At 36.6% G+C, this 23,197-nt stretch overlaps 3 protein-coding genes and 1 long non-coding RNA gene across 5 annotated transcripts in view; all 4 read left to right on the top strand.

The window, feature by feature from the left end:
- LOC107562095 (GRAM domain-containing protein 3-like) overlaps positions 1-3,775 on the top strand; it is an 8,444-nt gene extending 4,669 nt beyond the window's left edge. Inside the window, exons 7-12 of one of the 2 annotated variants that reach the window (XM_016246661.1) lie at positions 269-340; positions 420-488; positions 566-725; positions 1,513-1,612; positions 3,020-3,127; positions 3,215-3,775. In XM_016246661.1, coding sequence (XP_016102147.1) covers positions 269-340; positions 420-488; positions 566-725; positions 1,513-1,612; positions 3,020-3,127; positions 3,215-3,230 — 525 coding nt within the window. In that variant the 3' untranslated portion in view covers positions 3,231-3,775. Of the gene's footprint in view, positions 1-268; positions 341-419; positions 489-562; positions 726-1,512; positions 1,613-3,019; positions 3,128-3,214 lie in introns of both variants that reach the window. The other variant, XM_016246660.1, reaches the window with a different exon arrangement.
- A 431-nt stretch (positions 3,776-4,206) lies between these two features.
- LOC107562096 (uncharacterized) lies at positions 4,207-6,270 on the top strand. The gene is made up of 2 exons (XR_001605951.1): positions 4,207-4,351; positions 4,439-6,270. It is a non-coding gene; the product is annotated as an uncharacterized lncRNA (long non-coding RNA).
- Positions 6,271-8,794: 2,524 nt separating this feature from the next.
- Positions 8,795-11,860, top strand: LOC107562093 (G-protein coupled receptor 55-like). Its single transcript, XM_016246657.1, has 2 exons — positions 8,795-9,237; positions 10,859-11,860. Exon 2 carries the CDS (start codon positions 10,866-10,868, stop codon positions 11,787-11,789), a length of 924 nt encoding a protein of 307 aa, XP_016102143.1. The 5' UTR covers positions 8,795-9,237; positions 10,859-10,865; the 3' UTR covers positions 11,790-11,860.
- A 5,606-nt stretch (positions 11,861-17,466) lies between these two features.
- On the top strand, positions 17,467-21,826 carry LOC107562092 (G-protein coupled receptor 55-like). The gene is made up of 2 exons (XM_016246656.1): positions 17,467-17,574; positions 20,816-21,826. The coding sequence occupies exon 2, from the start codon at positions 20,823-20,825 to the stop codon at positions 21,765-21,767; it is 945 nt and encodes a 314-aa protein (XP_016102142.1). The 5' UTR covers positions 17,467-17,574; positions 20,816-20,822; the 3' UTR covers positions 21,768-21,826.
- Positions 21,827-23,197: the final 1,371 nt, after the last annotated feature.

The raw sequence follows: 23,197 nt of genomic DNA, 5'->3' as shown, positions 1-23,197 counted from the left end.
GTTTAATATTTTATCAGAAATTCTTTAGTTAATTTATTGAGATTTACTCTCTATAATGTATCTATAATTACATTTTTTTTTATTTTGAGATTTACCTACAGTATATCTGTAGTATATTCAAATATGTATTTTTTAAATATTTATTTTGAGATTTACTTGTATCTGAAGTATATTAAAATGTAATAAAATATAAGAATATATTTATTAAAATTATTATTAATAATTTTTTATATTAAATCATATGAATTTTTTTCTCTCTGTGTTGCAGTATTTGTTCGTGTCTCTGCGTAACAGAGAAGGCTGCTATAAGCTGCTGCGATCCGTCTGTCCTCAGCTGGAGGTGAGGGAGCGTTTGCTAACGTGATTTAACTGGCGCTTCATGTGTTTTTATTCACTTCTGACGCTCTCGTTTCTGACAGGACGGAAGTGCCAACAGCAGCCCTCTCTTCTCATCGGCCGAGAACAGCTTCGATCAGGCCAAACCGCTGGTAAGTGAGCGTTCAGCGCTCGTCAGACCGGCTTCAGATGATCTGGTAATGACTGTGAACCTGCGTCTCTCCAGCAGAACTCCAGTCACTCCAGTCTGGACGAGCGGGACGAAGTGTCTCCTCAGATCCAGCTCTCTGCGTCTCCACTTGCTTCAGAAAACACTGCGATCAAAAGTGCGTCAGCGACTCGCGGCTCACCGCAGACGGCAGACGAGAGCTCGGGTGACGAAGACACCGGTACGACAGACCTGACTCTGAGTGATAATGTGTTTGATTGCAGGGATTAAAGTGTTTTTTCTGTCAGTTCATAAAGAGTCACTTGCTTCATTCCTGAATGAATCAGCCGTTCGAACGAATCAATTGAATGAATGACTCAGTGATAAAGTCAATGACTTGCCGCCACCTGCTGGCGGGTTTAGTTTAATTTATAGCGTACAATTTCAGTCAGGAGCGCTTGTCCTCCTAATTTAAAAATTTAGGAGCACCTTCTGATCAATAATCAAATTCTGATAAAAAATTTGCGACTTACAGGAGTATTTTCTTTGCAATGGCTGTAATTAATCTGTAAAATTCAAAAATGTATGTTTAAACTTTTTATTTATTTATTTATATTTAAAACAATATAATAAGAAGTAGAATAAGACAAATAAGTTACCAATCATATGAAATTGGTATTAATAAATTAATTTGTACTACAGAGGTGGCACAGAAGATCACAAAAGTGGTTTGTAGGTACATTTCCAGACGTTTAATGAGGCTCAGAGGTGGCATGAGTGCAATTAAATTAATGTGGAGATTAATGTTTTAAATATAATATACAGAAATATTAAATAACTGAAATTGTACGCTAAAAATGAAACTAAATCCGCCAGCAGGTGGCAGCAAGTCACTAATTTTATCACTGAGTCATTCATTCAATTGATTCGTTCGAACGGCTGAATCATTCAGGAATGAAGCAAGTGACTCTTTATGAACTGACGGAACTTTGATTGGCTAACGGAGGTTCTGCTTCCTCTCACCGCAGGAAGTTCGTGGGTCTGGAGCGTGACGGATAGAGCGCGATCTCTGCTCATCCAAAGAGAAGTCAGCAACCTCAACACTCTGCTGCTCATCTACCTGATCCTGTGAGTAAAACACACCAGTCTGCTCGACATTCAAGTTATAAAGCAGTCATTTATTTAGAATTTTACAGTAAATATTTATGAAAATATTTGTAAATATTAAATATAAATGTTTACCAAAAATTCATGTTGTACAAAAATATTTAATTTATAGAATATTTACTAAAAATTATTTATAAAATGTAATACAATTTATGGAATATTTACTGAAATTAAAAAAAATTATTGAAATATTACAATATTTATGAAATATGCGGTTAGAAATAAAAAGTAGCTACATTTTTTATAGTTTCAGCATTTTAGTATTTAGCATTTAGAGTTTAGTAGAAATTTAATATTACTATTACTAAAAAATGTTTATCAAAATGTTGTACAACGTTACAGTAAATATTTACTAATAATAACCTCTAAAATATTTACAAAAATATTTTATAAATGTTACACAAATATGTAGTAAAAATAATGTACAAATATTTACTAAAAATAATTTATAGAATATACACTAAAATATAAAGTATTTACCGAAAAAATAATTCATATAAATTATGCAAATATTTAGTACATTTATAAAAAAAAAAAAAATTTAATTAGCAATAATTATTTTAAATATTTACTAAAACATTTATCAAAAATAGATAGTTATATAAATATTTACTAAATGTAATATTTTATTTATATAAATATTTACTAAAATAATTTCTAGAATATTCATAAATGTTGACTAGATATATTTATGAAATACCAAAATTAATTTATAAATGGTATACGAATATTTTGTAAAAAATAATTTGTAAAATACTGAAAACATGATTTATGAATGTTATGCAAATATTTACGACTTTTTAAAAATATGTAGTATTTACTGAAATATTTCGATTTAAAGAATATTATTATTAAAGAAGATTTGCTGTATTTGCTAAATATTTGTCAAAGATTTACTAAAAAAATATAAATGTTATACAAATATTTACTGAAAGTAATTTAACATTTTTACTAAAAATGAGGTTGCTTGTTATATTTGTGCATTTAAAAAAAAAATATATATATATATATATTATTAATTAGATGGCACGCCTTGATTTTAAAATGACTTGAATTAAACAAACACTTGCTTTAAACAATCTCATCGTCAACAATAGCAGTATCACCAGTTCTGTCAGTATAGGCTGCAATGTTTCATGTAATATTAGTGTAATATGGTTTCATTTGTAATATTAGTGACTAGTCATCCTAAGCTCACTGACGAGATTCCTCTCAGCCTGACTGTGTCAGAATATAAGTGGTTTCCAGGCAAATAAGTCTCATCTTGCCGGTATGCAGCAGTACAGAAATGTGATAATTAGCGGGATACGAGACGCCCTCCAGGCCTGATAGCAAACATGCATTTAAACATGTTTTTGTCTCGCTCAGGGTGTTTCTGCTCTTGTTGTCGTCTGGCTATATCGGCCTGCGTATCGTGGCCTTAGAAGAGCAGCTGATGTCTCTCGGAGCCCTTCCCGAATTCACCCTACAAAGCGGGTAAATACTGTCATATTACATTGATGTTTTTACGTCGGTAAAACTAAAAGCATCAGAAAATCACGTTTGTTTTTTTTGGCATTTCAGGTACAAAGAAACGTAAGAGATCTCATCCGTCTGAACTTTGGAAAGAACCACCAAAAACCGTTTTTAAAGATCCACTAGCTGCCGCAGGGAATGCTGGGAAAGGACCTTTATTTGCACATGCGCCAGCTACTAAAACTCTGTGCGTCTTTGCCAAGGAAACAACCAAAGGGCACGCATTACGGGACGCTGGTGTTGACGAAACGCGGGCGGTTTGTGTTAGCGCTGCAGCAACTCACCCAAAAACAACTAAAGACAACAGGTTTGTCTCTGAAGACTGTCAAAGACAACAAAAACAAACTACTTCCGTGGAAAAGCATTTCATCGGTTATTGCTCATTGAAGCGCCTTCGTTTGACCACATTTACAACCATCCAAAAATTACGCAAAGAACTTATTTTTTCTTCGTAAGTTTTAAGTTTCCTTCCGTCTTTTTCGTCAGTCTTTCGGTTTTATTCTTCCTCTTACATTTTTTTTTTTCGTATAAGGGGTTGCGATATTACTGGTTTCAGTTTAACGATAAAAAAGAGCTAAGCTAGCTAACCAACGCTCACTCATTGTAGCGCCTTTGTTGGACCACTTTTATACAAATATTTACTGAAAGTAATTTAACATTTTTACTAAAAATGAGGTTGCTTGTTATATTTGTGCATTAAAAAAATATATATATATATATATTATTAATTAGATGGCACGCCTTGATTTTAAAATGACTTGAATTAAACAAACACTTGCTTTAAACAATCTCATCGTCAACAATAGCAGTATCACCAGTTCTGTCAGTATAGGCTGCAATGTTTCATGTAATATTAGTGTAATATGGTTTCATTTGTAATATTAGTGACTAGTCATCCTAAGCTCACTGACGAGATTCCTCTCAGCCTGACTGTGTCAGAATATAAGTGGTTTCCAGGCAAATAAGTCTCATCTTGCCGGTATGCAGCAGTACAGAAATGTGATAATTAGCGGGATACGAGACGCCCTCCAGGCCTGATAGCAAACATGCATTTAAACATGTTTTTGTCTCGCTCAGGGTGTTTCTGCTCTTGTTGTCGTCTGGCTATATCGGCCTGCGTATCGTGGCCTTAGAAGAGCAGCTGATGTCTCTCGGAGCCCTTCCCGAATTCACCCTACAAAGCGGGTAAATACTGTCATATTACATTGATGTTTTTACGTCGGTAAAACTAAAAGCATCAGAAAATCACGTTTGTTTTTTTTGGCATTTCAGGTACAAAGAAACGTAAGAGATCTCATCCGTCTGAACTTTGGAAAGAACCACCAAAAACCGTTTTTAAAGATCCACTAGCTGCCGCAGGGAATGCTGGGAAAGGACCTTTATTTGCACATGCGCCAGCTACTAAAACTCTGTGCGTCTTTGCCAAGGAAACAACCAAAGGGCACGCATTACGGGACGCTGGTGTTGACGAAACGCGGGCGGTTTGTGTTAGCGCTGCAGCAACTCACCCAAAAACAACTAAAGACAACAGGTTTGTCTCTGAAGACTGTCAAAGACAACAAAAACAAACTACTTCCGTGGAAAAGCATTTCATCGGTTATTGCTCATTGAAGCGCCTTCGTTTGACCACATTTACAACCATCCAAAAATTACGCAAAGAACTTATTTTTTCTTCGTAAGTTTTAAGTTTCCTTCCGTCTTTTTCGTCAGTCTTTCGGTTTTATTCTTCCTCTTACATTTTTTTTTTTCGTATAAGGGGTTGCGATATTACTGGTTTCAGTTTAACGATAAAAAAGAGCTAAGCTAGCTAACCAACGCTCACTCATTGTAGCGCCTTTGTTGGACCACTTTTACGACCATCAAAAAATGTTGCAAATAACTTTTCTCCATTTTTCCTTCCCAAGTTCCTTATTTTTGATGGCTAGCTTTGTCTTGTTCATCTTTTGGTTTCATTCTTCCTTAATTTTTTTTTTCATAGAAAAGCTTGCGATATTATAGGTTTAGTTTTAACGATAAAAAAGAGCTAAGCTAGCTAACCAACCCTTACTCATTGCAGCGCCTTTGTTTGACCACTTTTACGACCATCAAAAAATAAAGTTGTGAATAACGGTGTCGTATAAAGTGTTGCGATATTACTGGTTTGGTTTAACGTTAAAAAAGAGCTGAGCTAGCTAGCCAGCCCTTAGTATTATTGTATGTATAGTCTATGCACAAGAAACGCTCAGATCAGGTATTTAACGAGTTTTTGTCTTTTTATACTTTAAGGAGACGAAGTAGTCCAACATGTTGGTCTTTTCGTAATCCGAAAAAAATAAATAAATAAAATTGTGCAAGAAGAGATGGACGTGGTATTGTTAAGCGTCCGATTTACGGCTAAAACCAAGCGTGCATGTTTGCGCAAACCCAAATGGAGCTTTTCCATTCAGGACTCGTAACGAGACGAATCGCGATACCTGACGAAAGTGGTGTGGTCCAAAATATGCATGGTTTTTGTGTGCGTATATATGTATGTGTTCTTAAAAATATGTTGCAATATGTTCAAGAGATAAGCGACGTGTAGCCGTTCGAGTGCACTTTATAGTGTGTAGACGCTCTCCAGTCCTGGAGGGGGCGCTATATTGAGGGTCTGTGGCATTGGATGGTGCTAAGAACCTCTCGCTCAGGGCCGGGACTGACTCGCAATGCATCGTGGGATTGTTGCACCTCAGTTTTGGTATCTTAGTCATCTGCTGGCGACCTTTCTCTGCTGGTTTTCTGCTGAAATAAACGCGTATGGACTCACCGAATTTCTTGTGCAAATGTATGCATGCTTTTTTTTTTTCCTGAAATGGAGATTCCTCGTTGGACTGATCCGTGCAAATTGATTCGCACAACATTTCATCCAGTCGCCGGGACGTCGAAACCTCAAAGTCCCCTCAACGGCTGTCTATTAACCACAATGCAAGAAACCCAACTTTCATAATTTGTTGATATTGCACTATTGAATTGTTATTGTTTTTGTATCAATATGTCGGTGAACATCTTGTTTGGTCTATTTATTGCCTAATGTGTCTCTGTGAGACTGGCTTTGGCATTGTTTGAATAAAAATCAAGTGCTAAGGAAATCCAGTGTCTCCGGTGTTTATTTAGCGCCGTCTAAGTATGATCTGTGTATATATCTCCACTGGAATTTGTTTATGCGACTTTCAGGATGTCCAACTTTGGTTGTAGACAGGGATAAACAGATTTATGCAATTAACAAGCGCTCTAAAATATGGAAAGTAACACATCAGTGAAATGTATTATGGCAGCATCATTTACAGCATCAACATGAATGCTAATTTTTAAAATATCGGCTGTGTTGGCTATATATATCGGTAACACTTAATGATTTTCATTTATAAATCATTAACAAACTTATATAATGCTTAACAGATAATTAGTTAATATATATTTACATAGCTAGAAATGTGAGATGATGTTCCTGTTAATGTTTACTAATGAACTTACTAAACTTACCTCATATGATTATTTAATGTAAAGTGAAATGCTTGCAAATGTCAGTAAACTTTCAGTAAGTCTTTGTTGTGTAGACCTCCATTCACACATCTTTACTAATCATTTATTAATAATTTGTTCATGTTTTTGCAGCCAATCTAAAGTGGAAAGTATTCATCATTTGTAAATGTTTATAAACTATTACTAATCATTTAGTATCTTTATGGGTATTGGAGTTTTAGCTAATGTAACCGGGTTTGTGTAAAGGGTGGCTGGTTAAGTTTAGCTAAATGCTTGCTAATCGATTTTGCTTGACAATCCTCATAAGGCTGCGGTTCTCTCGGCATCATGTTTCTAACTCTTTGAATATATATTAATTAATTATCCATTAAGCATTATATAATGTTTGTTAATGAAAGTTATTATAAAGTGTTACATCTGCTGTCTGTCTGTCTGTCTGTATCTATCTGTCTATCTGTCTGTCTATCTGTCTGTCTGTCTGTCTCTATCTATCTGTTTGTCTATCTGTCTGTGTCTCTATCTATCTGTCTGTCTGTCTGTCTGACTGTCTGACTGTCTGTCTATCTGTATCTATCTGTCTGTCTCTGTCTCTGTCTGTCTGTCTGTCTGTGTCTCTATCTATCTATCTATCTGTCTGTCTGTCTGTCTATCTATCTATCTATCTATCTGTCTGTCTGTCTGTCTATCTATCTATCTATCTATCTGTCTGTCTGTCTGTCTATCTATCTATCTATCTATCTGTCTGTCTGTCTGTCTATCTATCTATCTATCTATCTGTCTGTCTGTCTGTCTGTCTGTCTGTCTCGGTCTATCTGTATCTGTCTGTCTGTCTGTCTATCTGTCTGTCTGTCTGTCTCTATCTATCTGTTTGTCTGTCTGTCTCTGTCTATCTGTCTGTGTCTCTATCTATCTGTCTGTCTGTCTGTATCTCTATCTATCTATCTATCTATCTATCTATCTATCTATCTACACACTAGCAATAAATTATTCATAATTTATTGATTCTCCCTAATTCCTCTTTTTCACCTTTTAATTTCTCCTTTATTGAATAGCCTACAGCTTATATAGACTCAGAAATTCTTCAGTTTTGTGGACATGCACACATTAGTGAGCATTTGACCACTGGATTTACAAAAATAATTTCAGGTTTAAGAAGTGTTTCAACATGACACATTAATTTTAATAACTAACACATTAATTTTTATTTGAATAATCACACTGCAGGATATTTTACCATCATTTGTTTGACATTCAGTTTACAGCAAGTCAGTGTCACGGTTTAGACGTCTAATTGATATCATATGGACATCACATTGACATCAATGATTTGTTTGTTTGATATTTATTGCATTATATGAATTATTTGTCAGCCTGATTGAGTTTTAGTATTATTTTTGGGGCCTCGAAGAGCATCCGTTTGAATCATCTCCTTTTGAAACCTGTCCCAGTTGGCAATTGGTGTTCAAAAGACGTGAAATTTACATCAAACATTGACATCAAATATCCAAATCAAACTTTTGTCACAAACTTGACGTCCATTTGACATCCACACACTCCTTTCTAATGCCCATTCAACGGCCAGGCTGTCTCTGCTGTTTAACACCACACCTGTAGATGGCGCTATGTAGTAGTGACATTAAGCCTCTGCTTCAAAAGCATAGACAATCCTAAACCCAGTGTCCAGCTCACATCCGTCTGCAAGAGGTCTGTTAAAGATCGCTTCATCTGGAAAGCATCTGCTGTGAACAAACATCTGATAAACGTCTTTTAGATGTCAGTTTTACATGCATTCTAAATCATAAACATCTTAAAGACATCTTCTAAACGTCTATTTGACATCTGATAGGAAACGTCCTATAGATGTATTGCAGATGAACAAACACTCTTGCAGATGTAATGCAGACGTCAAATAGACGTCTCTGAGATGTGAGTGTGCTATCAGAGTGCGTTTCTTTATTAATAAGGGAGTTTCTTTTTGAAAGCACATTTGTATTGTTGATTTCGAGATTGCTGAATTAAACTTTTTCTTTCATTGCATTGCTTTTGTGTCGTTATGTTGGTGGTCAAAAGAACATCGGTGTGTGGATATGATTTTTCAGTTTTGACGTCAGTTTGATTTGCATTTTCGGCCTGTTTTTTTGTTGTTGTTTTTTGACGTTAATGTTTTGTCAATTTGAAGTCTTTTCATCATCAAGGAGCCTGCCTGGTCATGTTCATTATACAAATAAAAAAGCAGCTCTGCCAAAACATTGTTTTGTGAGCCGGTCAAGCCCATACACGTTTTAATAAGCTCATTTTCATGTTAACCTGGTAAAGTTTCTGGGACTGCCAGCAGCACACACACATGGAAACCAGCTGGAGGAAACCAAAATCCCCTAATCACTGCATGCTGGTGTTGTTGAAGACGCAGGTGTCATATTTCTCTCTGCAGTGGGTCTGGAAAAGATCATGCATGTTGGTGCATGACCCGTTATTTAGGACTTCGCCTCTATATAGGCATTGAATTGTGCTCGAGAACATCAACAACAGATTTTCTCCAGATTTCATCAGGAGCAAGCGGTTCTTGTGAAAAGGTAAGAGATTTTTGTCTGATTCTGGAGACTCACATTACTTTGCTTTCTTGTGTTGTATGTGGGTTTGACTGTTTAAATAAGCAGTTTCTTAAAAGGTTAAATGGAAAGTTTATTTAAAATAAATTAACATTGATGTGATTCTCCCTTCTAATGTCATTCAAAACCTCATCGAGAGATACTTAGGCTAGCAGTAGCTATATATTCTGGCTTTTCTTTTCCAACAAATGGTGCACAATCATCATACAAACCATTGCATGACTTCAAAGACTTGGAATACACTCTTTAAAATAAAGGGGGGTTCGCAGCAATGCCATAGAAGGTTCCCCAAATAACCTTTTAGTGAACTATGGAAACCAGTTAAAAAAATAAATAAAACAAGGTTTTGTGACTTTTTATCTCACAATTCGGACTTTTTTTCTCCGTTGCGTGGAAAAACTCCCATTTGCGAGTGATATAAACTCGCTATGCAAGAAAAAGTGTCAAAATTGCAACATTTAAAATTGTACTTCTGAGAAAAAAAGCCAGAATTATGTGATATAAACTCGCAATTCTGAGAAAAAAAGACAGCCCTGTTGAATAAAACAGCATATGCTGGTTAGGTATGTTTTGACGCTGGGATGCTGAAACCAGCAAAGGACCAGCATAAACCAGCAAAGGACCAGCATGGACCAGCATAAACCAGCAAAGGACCAGCATAAACCAGCAAAGGACCAGCTTAAACCTGCAAAGGACCAGCTTAAACCTGCAAAGGACCAGCTTAAACCAGCAAAGGACCAGCATAAACCAGCAAAGGACCAGCATAAACCAGCAAAGGACCAGCATGGACCAGCATAAACCAGCAAAGGACCAGCATAAACCGGCAAAGGATTAGCATAAACCGGCAAAGGACCAGCATGGACCAGCATAAACCAGCAAAGGACCAGCATAAACCGGCAAAGGCCTAGCATAAACCAGCAAAGGACCAGCATAAACCGGCAAAGGCCTAGCATAAACCAGCAAAGGACCAGCATAAACCGGCAAAGGCCTAGCATAAACCAGCAAAGGACCAGCATAAACCGGCAAAGGCCTAGCATAAACCAGCAAAGGACCAGCATAAACCGGCAAAGGCCTAGCATAAACCAGCAAAGGACCAGCATAAACCGGCAAAGGCCTAGCATAAACCAGCAAAGGACCAGCATAAACCGGCAAAGGACCAGCTTAAACCAGCAAAGGACCAGTTTAAACCAGCATCCCAGCGTCAAAACATACCTAACCAGCATATGCTGTTTTTTTCAACAGGGAGAACTGCAAGTTTATATAATGCAATGCTGAGAAAAAAAATCGAAGATGTAAACACTCTATGGCGAGTCAGAATTGTGAGATAAAAAGTTGCAATTATGTTGCTTTAGTTTTTATTTTAGTGGTGGAAATCTTCCATAGTGAACAGTTCTTTAAAGAACCATTTTTTTCTGTTATAAATCTGAAGAAACTTTTTCCAATATAAAGAACCTTTTGTGGAATGGAAAGTTTCCATGGATGTTAAAAGTTCTTCATGGAACCATCAATGCCAATCAAGAACCCTAATTCTTTGGTTTTGCTCATTGGTTTTGGTTCTCAAACCATCCATGTTCGTTTCCTACAGGTTGAAGATGTCCAACTGCACCCTCGAAATCACCAGCGCAGTCGATGACCTGCAAAAAGTCACTTCCATTCCCACCTTCATGCTTGGAGTCCTGGGGAACATTTACGTCTTGGTGGTGTTCTGCCGCCGTCCCAGAGCAAAATGGACCTACATGAACGTCTACATCACCAACATGGCGGTCGCCGACTGCGCTCTGTTGATGTTTCAGCCCGTTAAGATGTATTACTACAGCAGGCAGTTGGAAGGTCATTTAAAGGCGCTGTGTAATTTTGTTTTGTTGGTCTACTACGTCAATATGTATGTGAGTATCTTCAACGTCACGGCCATAAGCGTGGTGCGGTATGTGGCCATCAAGTATCCCATGAAGGCCAGGGAAATCTTCTCTTGCAAGAACGCTCTGGTGGTTTGTGCGCTCATATGGTTCACCGTTTGCTTTATCAGCCCGGTTTACTTCATAACGGACTCCAGTAATGACAAGACCATGTGCTTCCAGAGGGTTAATGAGCCATTGTCCTTGCATTTCGTTTTGTTGTTGGTCATCGTTGGGTTCCTCATGCCGTTCCTCATCATACTGTTCTGCTCCGTTAGAGTTGTTTGCACTTTAAGGAAACAGTTGGACGTCGGATCGCGTTCTGAGAAGATCCAATGCATGTTCATCATAGTGGCCAATTTCGTTGTTTTCGTCATATGCTTTCTCCCCGTCCACTTGGGTTACTTTGCTAAATCCATTGTGCAAAACAAGTACTCAAACGCAGAGGATAACGACAGCTGCTACTATAAAATGTTCGCGCACAACTTCCTGCACATCACTCTTTGCGTTTCCAATATGAACTGTGGTTTGGACTGCTTTAGCTATTTTTTTGCCACCAAAACATCATGGAATATGTGCTGCAGGAATGAGACTAAAAATAAAGAAGGTGAGTGTAATTAAAGGGTTTCGGGTTCAGTTACGCCTACGTAATTCTTTTGACTTGGTTTTGTTTCCTTTTATGTTTTTTTTGTGAAAGTTGTATTCTCATAAATAATGGTTGCAGTCGATGTACTACAAGTATCTTAATCTGTACAGTAAGTAGTAATAAATGCTTACATTTCTACTCAAAACTGCTCAACGGTCCAACTGTGATCTCTTTGTAGGATTTGTTTTTGGACATGGTGGCTGGTCCTGCTAATGACTGCTCCGGGTGTGTGTTCACGGTGTTTGTGTGTTCACTGCTGTGTGTGTGCACTTAGGATGGGATAAATGCAGAGCACTAATTCCTAGTATGGTGACATGGTCACCATACTTGGCCACATGTCACGTCACTATAGCCACCATTTTCCAAAACAAAGCTGTATTATCCAACTGGCATTGAAGTGAATCTTTAATTTAACTGGAGCATGCTGCTGGAATACATGTGTCCCAATACAACAAAAACCTACTTTATGTAACTCAAAAACATTGAAAACATACTGATAACAGCTGTGATTTGCTAACATATTGTTTAACTATGCATCAGGAACATTGTGGAGCATTGAGTGGTGGTTCTATAATCATTTAAACGATCAGACTCGCAGATTTCGAACACTAATTTGCGAACGATTGTTTATTGATTTGTTGGAAAAGATTCGCACCTATGTGTGCATCGCTTTGGCATGGAATCGGGAAGGATTTTTATGAAAAAAAAAAGGTCAGCATCAAATTAGACCAGATCAATTTCCACCGAAACATTCAATAGAAATGCTTAATTTAATTCTAACAACACTTTATATTTGCCGAGCGGGAATTCGTGAATCATTTTGAGTTGAGTCGTTTAACAAAGTGAATAATTTAAACGAACCGTCTGACTCGCTGAAATGAACAGGATTTCATAACGCTTATTACTGTTACAACTGGATCTTTGTGATGCTTTCGAAGTAAGAGATTCTGAAAGCGATTCACATGGGGATTGTTTGTTGGTGACACCCAGATAGCAAGAACTTTTGGGCCAAATGTGGCACGGCTGAGCACATATGGGCCAAACGCTCACCATATAAGTTTTGCCAAATTGGAGGGAATTTTCTTTTGGATGACTATTTGTATTGAGCTATATGAACCAATGACAGCACACAACTGAGAGCCATATGTTGCTTTCTATGGCACACCATGGATATGGTTAACATTTGGCTTTTACTCGGAAAAACACACCTGCTATAGTAACGTGTGGCAGTCTGCATCTCAGCCCATTCAACAATGCTATTGGTTGCTTTGTGTCTTCTCTTATTCCTATTGGTGGATTACTGAAAATGGGAAAATATATCCGTTATTTCCCGCTCTGCTTCCTCTTTACAACAGCAGCCTTTGCCCGACACACTATTATTCAGGTAAGGTGTTTTAAATGTATGTGTACAAAGCAAATACAGTGTTGTTTTAACCACTGCATTATGTGCGGAACTTAAGCCGCTTCAGTTCATATGCGTGAAAAAACGTCGCTATACATTCAATAATCGCAATAAGCTTTGTGTTTCGGTATTTTTTGATAAGAAACAAAGTCTCATCTTAAAATATTTTATCAGAAAATTCATCAATAGGCAAATGCCGTTTTGATGCTCTTCGATGTGAATGCGATCATCCCATTCTCTTTTCTACTAGTTATACCCATAGACTGTATAAAACATGGATGTAGTGTCCGTGACGTCACCCGTAGGTTTCCGAAGATAGTTTTTGAAGCTCAAAAGTGGGCGGAGCCGGCCGTCGCCATCTTGGCAGTGCGTCACCGCGCGTCACTCCCGGATAATCGAAGATGGGCAAAGAGGTGGGAGCTGGTTGTTGAAACCACGCCCACCTAGCTCGACGGTGGTGACAGCAGTGGCAATCCACCTGTCACTCAAGTGGCCCCGCCCTTAATTATGCAGAACTTTAAGGCTTAATATAATTTAAACGGACGAGTTATAAAAAAATTCACCCGCCTCACAGTCGTCAAGAAGGGCAAAATTAGCTATATAGACCAAAACAATTTTTTGAACCAGGCAGTAAACATGTTTTTTTCTGCTGTAAAGTTGGGCGTTGGGCGTCTATGGGATTGACTCCCTTTTGCAGCCCGCCTCTAGCGGCCAGTCGATGAATTACAGTTTAAGTCACTTCCGTGTTGGCTTCAGGAGAGAGAGCGGGAGGTTTCTGATTGGTTATAACGCGAAAATAAACACGAATGAATATCTCATGCCTCACATAATCTCTTAATCAGTTTTGCAACCGCGAAAAATGTCAATAAAACAACACGAAGCAGCATTACCTTTACCTCAGGCAAGCAGTGTCCACAGCTAGAAAAATAATGAACTCTGGAGAAGCGCATTTCGCTCAATATTTGCACTAGATTAGCCTGTATTCATTATATATTTATTTAACCTGTTAGTGATGGCTTAATTAGTGTATGTTTAATTAGTATACGTTTTAAGTGTGTCATGAAAACAAAGTAGAAACATTTTATAATTATATTTAGACATTTTGTAAAAACTGCCTATGTGCAATTTACACGTTTGCGTACTTTTTTGAGTGTTGGTTATCATATCTAAAAATGACTAGAAATGTAATTTAATAGTTTGAGCTCTGTTGTTAATTGTAGCCTTTAATATTTTTTTAAATGTGCATGTAATTGGGCTCCCTATTTTATAGCTTTAGCTGAGATCGATTTTTTTTATCCTTATAATTTAATTTATTTAAAGAATTGTTCAGTAAACCACTGTTTAATAAAAAAAAGAAAAAGTAGCAATTTTATGTTTTTCCCCCTGCTGTACCAAACTATGACTTCAAAACGGAGGTACTGAACCTTCACTTTTGTGTACCACTAATGTTTTCATTAATATTATGCAGCTATATTATTAAGTATTATATCTAAAAATAGCCTGTTATAGAGTAGCTAAAGTTTTCCTTATTTAAAAAGGGCTACACAGCACTGGTGTCTTGGATGCTAGAAAAAGAGAATGTGTGCATTGTTGATTTGCAGTCATTAATAATGTGTGTAATATATTTAAATAATCTAATATATGATGCTAATTATGGTATACTAATGTTCTTTTTTCTCTCCTTTTACCTGAGTGAGAGAGACTGGCGAGACTTCCTAAACGTACAAATCATTGCACATTTATTCACTCATTTGACATTTACAGCACACTTCTCTTATGTTCTGTACTTCTGTTATTAACATTAGATTATACAAATAAAAATGATTGTGAATCCGTTTTTGTGTTTAAGTTGTGTTTAACATTTACTGCGTAATTGGTATTTTAAATAAAAAATAGGTGTGGCATATAAATATGGTTAAATAATGGCTTTTGGTCTATCAGCCCTTTACAGAACTCAGCCATACAAGAATATAAGGTTCATATATCAGCTACGTCTATTTTTATGATTTGGCTCACTTCCGGTTGGGTTATGGCACTGTTTTGGTTCAGTTCTGGCTAAAAAGATGTGGACCAGTTCTGGGCCAGAAAACACATACTAACTGGGCCACACTTTAGCTGTTGAAATGGGCCAGATCCGAACCAAAGGAAATTTGCTGACTTGAAAGGGAGTAGGAAAATTGATCAGTCTCAGACTGCCAGCAGCAAACTTAAATACTTTTGTTTCCATTAAATCAACTGATTCAATGAAATATGCAGTATTTAAGAACCAAAAAAAAAAGAAGACGACGTAAAAAACACTGCATGGACTCGCCTACATTTTGCGCTCAAACGAAACAGGTTTGTTGAAATTCCTAGACGAAGACAGTAACAAAACTGAAACACCCACTGAGCGACTTTATCTACTCAAACAGAGTGTGATCTAGCTCCGTCTCCATGCATTACATAGATTTGTGTAATATGCATTGCATTTAAATATGAAATAAGAACATATATGTAATGCACTTTTATTTTTGAAGGATACGATGTTTATCTGTCATGAGATTCTTCCACTGCTAAAGGAACAGATCTCAGTTCTTTTCTCTAGTTGAGCACGAGAAAAAGTAAGTGTTTTTGATTTGATTTGAGTTTCTTAATGTTGGTTTCACTCTCATATGTTTCTGTACAATGTTGATATTGCATGTGTGGAATTTGTCTGTCATAATTAACAATGTCCATGTTTTTTATTTTTTCCATTGCAATAAAAAGTTAAGTAATTTATCTTCGTGCTGGATGGGAATGCAAGATTTCGTGCATCTACTAAAATAGGCTACTGCATTTGAACTCTGGCACATTTTAACTACATGTTTTGAAATAAGGCAGACTATAATGCGTTATAGAATACAGAATACAAAGAGATCTACAGTATGATAATTAAAAAAAACAGGTTTTACAACTTGGTGGCATTATGAGGAACCTGTGGAAAGAAATTAGCCTATGAGCAGCAGTTTGCATTGCTATAGAAAAGAAATACAGCAGCAAAGATGAAATAATGCAGACTGTTTGCTTGATATGCACACTTACTGACATCAGTGTGTAATATCTATCTATCTTACAAATGTAAGTTAATATGGCTAACACATTCATACCAAGAATACATTTCCCACAATGCTTTGCCAGAGAGAGACGGTACTGTATAGAAATGAGTGAGTATATATTGCATGTTAGGAAGAGATACAACACCATATGATAGCATAAATAAATAGTCCTTAAAATCAAACAGTGAAGTTTATTACAAGAACTGCATTGTCAGCATAATGCAAATTGATTATTTATATTTTTTATTGTTAATATATAATCTTAAATTAATATGAGGTTTTTCAAAAGTACTTTCATGATTAGTAGTGCAGTATGTTTTGCCAGTGCCTATTTTATATTTTATACTAATGTTCTTTTTTCTCTCCTTTTACCTGAGTGAGAGAGACTGGCGAGACTTCCTAAACGTACAAATCATTGCACATTTATTCACTCATTTGACATTTACAGCACACTTCTCTTATGTTCTGTACTTCTGTTATTAACATTAGATTATACAAATAAAAATGATTGTGAATCCGTTTTTGTGTTTAAGTTGTGTTTAACATTTACTGCGTAATTTGTATTTTAAATAAAAAATAGGTGTGGCATATAAATATGGTTAAATAATGGCTTTTGGTCTATCAGCCCTTTACAGAACTCAGCCATACAAGAATATAAGGTTCATATATCAGCTACGTCTATTTTTATGATTTGGCTCACTTCCGGTTGGGTTATGGCACTGTTTTGGTTCAGTTCTGGCTAAAAAGATGTGGACCAGTTCTGGGCCAGAAAACACATACTAACTGGGCCACACTTTAGCTGTTGAAATGGGCCAGATCCGAACCAAAGGAAATTTGCTGACTTGAAAGGGAGTAGGAAAATTGATCAGTCTCAGACTGCCAGCAGCAAACTTAAATACTTTTGTTTCCATTAAATCAACTGATTCAATGAAATATGCAGTATTTAAGAACCAAAAAAAAAAGAAGACGACGTAAAAAACACTGCATGGACTCGCCTACATTTTGCGCTCAAACGAAACAGGTTTGTTGAAATTCCTAGACGAAGACAGTAACAAAACTGAAACACCCACTGAGCGACTTTATCTACTCAAACAGAGTGTGATCTAGCTCCGTCTCCATGCATTACATAGATTTGTGTAATATGCATTGCATTTAAATATGAAATAAGAACATATATGTAATGCACTTTTATTTTTGAAGGATACGATGTTTATCTGTCATGAGATTCTTCCACTGCTAAAGGAACAGATCTCAGTTCTTTTCTCTAGTTGAGCACGAGAAAAAGTAAGTGTTTTTGATTTGATTTGAGTTTCTTAATGTTGGTTTCACTCTCATATGTTTCTGTACAATGTTGATATTGCATGTGTGGAATTTGTCTGTCATAATTAACAATGTCCATGTTTTTTATTTTTTCCATTGCAATAAAAAGTTAAGTAATTTATCTTCGTGCTGGATGGGAATGCAAGATTTCGTGCATCTACTAAAATAGGCTACTGCATTTGAACTCTGGCACATTTTAACTACATGTTTTGAAATAAGGCAGACTATAATGCGTTATAGAATACAGAATACAAAGAGATCTACAGTATGATAATTAAAAAAAACAGGTTTTACAACTTGGTGGCATTATGAGGAACCTGTGGAAAGAAATTAGCCTATGAGCAGCAGTTTGCATTGCTATAGAAAAGAAATACAGCAGCAAAGATGAAATAATGCAGACTGTTTGCTTGATATGCACACTTACTGACATCAGTGTGTAATATCTATCTATCTTACAAATGTAAGTTAATATGGCTAACACATTCATACCAAGAATACATTTCCCACAATGCTTTGCCAGAGAGAGACGGTACTGTATAGAAATGAGTGAGTATATATTGCATGTTAGGAAGAGATACAACACCATATGATAGCATAAATAAATAGTCCTTAAAATCAAACAGTGAAGTTTATTACAAGAACTGCATTGTCAGCATAATGCAAATTGATTATTTATATTTTTTATTGTTAATATATAATCTTAAATTAATATGAGGTTTTTCAAAAGTACTTTCATGATTAGTAGTGCAGTATGTTTTGCCAGTGCCTATTTTATATTTATTATTAATCAAACTGCCTGTATAATTTACATGAGATTCAATTAGACAATAAAATGTAAATGTTGAGAACGAGTTGAAATGACTTGTACAGGCAGTTTGATTATATTTCAAATCTTTAATAGTTTACTCAAAGAGGAAAACACCGTGGCAGGTGTCGATTTAAAAGTATGCACATTCCTACTTCATTTGCAAAGGAAATTAATCTCCAATCCTTCTTCTATAGCCTAGTTTCAGGTAGTTATTCGAATGCTAGAAAAGAGCTGCTTTTCCGAGTAAAAACCGCCAAATAACGTAGTTACTTTATGATACCTAATATTCAGAGGGTGGAGAGATGGGGGATTCCCCCGCACTATATCCATGTTGAAAAAACCAGCATATGCTGGTTAGGTATGTTTTGACGCTGGGGTGCTGGTTTATGCTGGTCCTTTGCCAGCACATGACCAGTTTAAACCAGCAAAGGACCAGCTTAAACCAGCAAAGGACTAGTTTAAACCAGCAAAGGACCAGCATAAACCAGCAAAGGACTAGTGTAAACGAGCAAAGGACCAGCATAAACCAGCAAAGGACCAGTTTAAACCAGTAAAGGACCAGCATAAACCAGCAAAGGACTAGTTTAAACCAGCAAAGGACTAGTTTAAACCAGCAAAGGACTAGTTTAAACCAGCAAAGGACTAGTTTAAACCAGCAAAGGACTAGTTTAAACCAGCAAAGGACTAGTTTAAACCAGCAAAGGACCAGCAACCAGCATCCCAGCGTCAAAACATACCTAACCAGCATATGCTGTTTTTTTCAACAGGGATGTCTCTGCATCGACTGAATTATTTATTTATTCATTAATTTTATTTGTATTCCCAGTGAATAGGAGTTAAAACTCCCACCCGGGTGACGCTACTCCAATAATAGACCAAGCAAAACACACACACACAAATTATTATTTTAATTAAATAAATAAACATAATAATAATAATATCTTTAAAATATTGCCAAGTAACGTTGCAAACAACAATAAAATCAGAAAAGGACTTTAATTGTAAGCGACACAAGTATACGGAAAATATACAGTTGTAAATAATATATACTCTTATGATTTAGTCAAGTTTCGACAATCGAGATCTGACAGCAACAGCGTATTTTTCCGCTTGGGCTAGCGCTTTGCGGACAGCTTACCTCGCGCATTAAATCAGCCGCAGACCAGCAAACCAGGGAGAACGCGCTATAATCCTGAAGAGTCATAGCAATATATCGGAGGTCGAGAAAGCTATGGAGAATCCGCTCGCCCGGAAGCAACTGCAACTGACTTAGATTTACAGAAAATTACCGTTGTTTTCAAATAAATAATTTTACATGCTTATTCCCAACACTTTATTAAGCTTTAAGTCACATCTCAAATGACAAGGGATCAATTTATAATCATGTTTATATTAAAGGCACAGTATATAATTTTCGCCGCTAGAGGGCGCGTATACAAAACAAACAAAGAGACAAAGGCGTAGTTTGATGATGCAGTGACGGAGTGTGGAATCATGGAAGTTGTGGTCTTCATCCCCACAGCCGATGCAATCCGATGTTCATGGATGAGCGAATGATTTATTATGCCACAGTCGAGCGCTTCCGCTGCTTCCGGTCGTGCGTGTGTGGGGTAAAGCAGCGGGGCTTTTATTATGCCACAGTCGACCGCTTCCTCTCCTTCCGGTCGTGCGTGTGAGATACATTTGAAAGTTCTGTCATAATGCTACTCTGTGCGGTCGTTACCGGTCTATTAAAACACACAACATATTAAAGCGTCTTTGGTGTTTCCATGTTTTCTACAAAACAAATCCAGAAACACGCTCCGTGTCACTAGTTAAAATTACTTATTTCTCTGGATTTAAACATTCTTCGAAACATTTGGGATAATGTAAGTACACAAGTCAGCAAAATATATAACACTGTTCTTGTAGTTTTTGGATATTTTATTAAAAAAAAGATCTTACATATTGTGCCTTTAATTAGCCCGTGAACTCATTCTCTCAGACGGACATTCGCAGCTTATATGGACGGAACGCCACTGATATATACAGGTGCATCTCAATAAATTAGAATGTCGTGGAAAAGTTCATTTATTTCAGTAATTCAACTCAAATTGTGAAACTTGTGTATTAAATAAATTCAATGCACACAGACTGAAGTAGTTTAAGTCTTTGGTTCTTTTAATTGTGATGATTTTGGCTCACATTTAACAAAAACCCACCAATTCACTATCTCAACAAATTAGAATATGGTGACATGCCAATCAGCTAATCAACTCAAAACAAACATTATTAAATCATTATAAAATTGAGTTATCCCATCCATATATATTTTATTTTGCTTCACTGTTTACATCATATATTTAATAATAATTTAACATATTTTGGCCAGATTTTAATTTCTTTCTTTTCTGTCAGATTGAAGATGTCCAATTGCACGCTGAACATCACTACGGGCATCCAGAACTTCCAGCTGGCCGCACTCATACCCACCTTCATCCTCGGTGTCCCGGGAAACATTTACGTCTTAGTGATGTTCTGCCGCCGTCCCAGAACCGACTGGACCTACATGAAGATCTACATTAGCAACATGGCGATCGCCGACTGCGTCGTGCTCATGCTTCTGCCCGTCCGCATCGCGTCCTACATCTGGGACAGTTCGGGACTCAGTGGCCAAAACTACAAGGAGCTGTGTTACGTCCTCGTGTCGGTTTATTACGTCAACATGTACGTCAGCATCTTCACGGTCACCGCGATAAGCGTCGTGCGCTACGTGGCCATCAAGTATCCGTTAAAAGCCCGGGAAATTTTATGTTGTAGAAACGCGCTGGTGGTTTGCGCGCTCATTTGGCTGGTCACGTGCTCGTTCAGCGCCGCGTTCCACCGCGTGGACCAACCGAAACAAAACACTACGATCAAGTGCTTTCAGAAAAACAAAGAAGAGGAATTACCGTTGGCCTTCATTTTGGTTATAAACATCATTGGGTTCCTGGTGCCGTTCCTTATTATGTTGTTCTGCTCCGTTACAGTCATTTTGAAGTTAAAGAAACAGTTAGCAATCGGATCCCGCTGCGAGAAGCTCCAGTGTATGTTCATCATGGCCGCCAATCTGGCTGTTTTCGTCATATGTTTTTTTCCCATCCACTTCGGCTTCTTCCTCAAGTACGTCACGCAGGCTCATAGGCACGAGTGTGGCGTGCAGTTTTTCGCACATAACTTCGTTCACGGCGCGATGTGCGTGTCCAGCATGAACTGCGCTCTCGACTGCTTCAGTTATTATTTTGCCACCAAAACATCGTGGAAACTGTGCACCTCGAAACAAACTGCGAGAGAGGAATATAAGTGCAATTATTACAGGGTCGCACAATGACTTCTGGGAAACTTCCCTGCTGGAAAAACCAGCTAAATCCAGTCTAAACTGGTGGCTAAAACCCCTCTAAAACCAACCTGCTGACCAGCTAAAACCAGCTTAGGCTGGTTTTAAGCTGTTTTTTTCCCAGCAGTTTGACAAGTTTGAAGTTTGTAATAAACCTCGCAATATACTGTATATTTTATTTTGGCAACTTTGTAAGTGGTCTCATATAACACTGAGTTTATGGAACATTAAATTAGGGTTTGTAAAAAAAAACTAAAAACATTTGTTTTATTTAATAAAATACATATGCATATTTTTTGTGTAAACATATTGTTGTATAATTTTTTTTATTATTATTATATATCCAGTAAATTTTGATAATGGTATTAATAAACACAAATTAACCAACAACTGAAATTTGCACTACATATGCAGTAATTTTATAATAACCTTTATATTTCATTGTCAGTCAACTTTATATTTGCTTTCATCAAACATTGATTTTAGCAAACATTAATAATTATATATATATATATATATTAGTAAATATTGTTCATTAAAAAAAGTGTTTACAAAACTGAAACATTAAGTATTAAACATTAAGACTTTGTTTTACTGGTTTATATACATTAAATATAAATATCAACATAGGTTGTGTTAAGCACTTAGTGTAACATTTGGCAGTTTTTGGAATTGTGCATATTTTTATGAATGTAAATATATACGCTTTTATACTTTTTAGATGTTTGCAACAAACATAAGGAACAAACGTAACAAAGGAAAATATTTTAAATGTAAATCTAGACAAAATGTTTGCTAATACTTACTGCCAAAAATGTTTATAATGTTTATGCTAAGATTTTATTTTGCTTGGAAAAAGACAAACTTGTACTCTAATTCAGGGTATTTTTGTGTGCACTTTTACTGATATGTTTCTGTGTGTATTTCATGTTCAGTCACGGATGTAGAGAAATGTTTTGTTCTTCATCTGATGGTGTTTTGTTTGTGAATGCCATCTACTGGTCAAACAGAGTCATAACTCCTGTCTTCTGTATTGATAACCACATGAGTCCAGTAATGCCAGTGTTAGATCATGCTGCACCATCAATCCTGTCGGAGAAATAAATCATCTACCAAAGAAAGAGTCCAAAAGTCGTTTATTTCATGTTGCAATGTTTGCGGATGATGAGCTCATGTTGAGTTTTAGCTGTCGGAGACGCTCGCAGGCGCCGGTTCAGAGACGCTCCTCTGAAACGCACAGAGCTGCAGGACCCCTGAAACACACACACACATTTACCTTTTACTTTTTTGTGTTATTATGAAGTTATTTTTTAATTTCATTTTTGGGAGGAAAAAAATGCATTTTATTTGAATATTTTAAATCTTTTTTTTTGCTAAGAAGGAAAAGAAAAAAGAAAAAAAAAACATGAATGGAAAATTGGGTA

The sequence above is a fragment of the Sinocyclocheilus grahami genome, unplaced genomic scaffold (assembly GCF_001515645.1).
Source record: "Sinocyclocheilus grahami isolate Dianchi unplaced genomic scaffold, SAMN03320097.WGS_v1.1 scaffold805.1, whole genome shotgun sequence".
NCBI classification, from domain to species: domain Eukaryota; kingdom Metazoa; phylum Chordata; class Actinopteri; order Cypriniformes; family Cyprinidae; genus Sinocyclocheilus; species Sinocyclocheilus grahami.
Note: the sequence above shows the minus strand (reverse complement) of the source record. Positions and strands in the feature narration are given on the sequence as shown.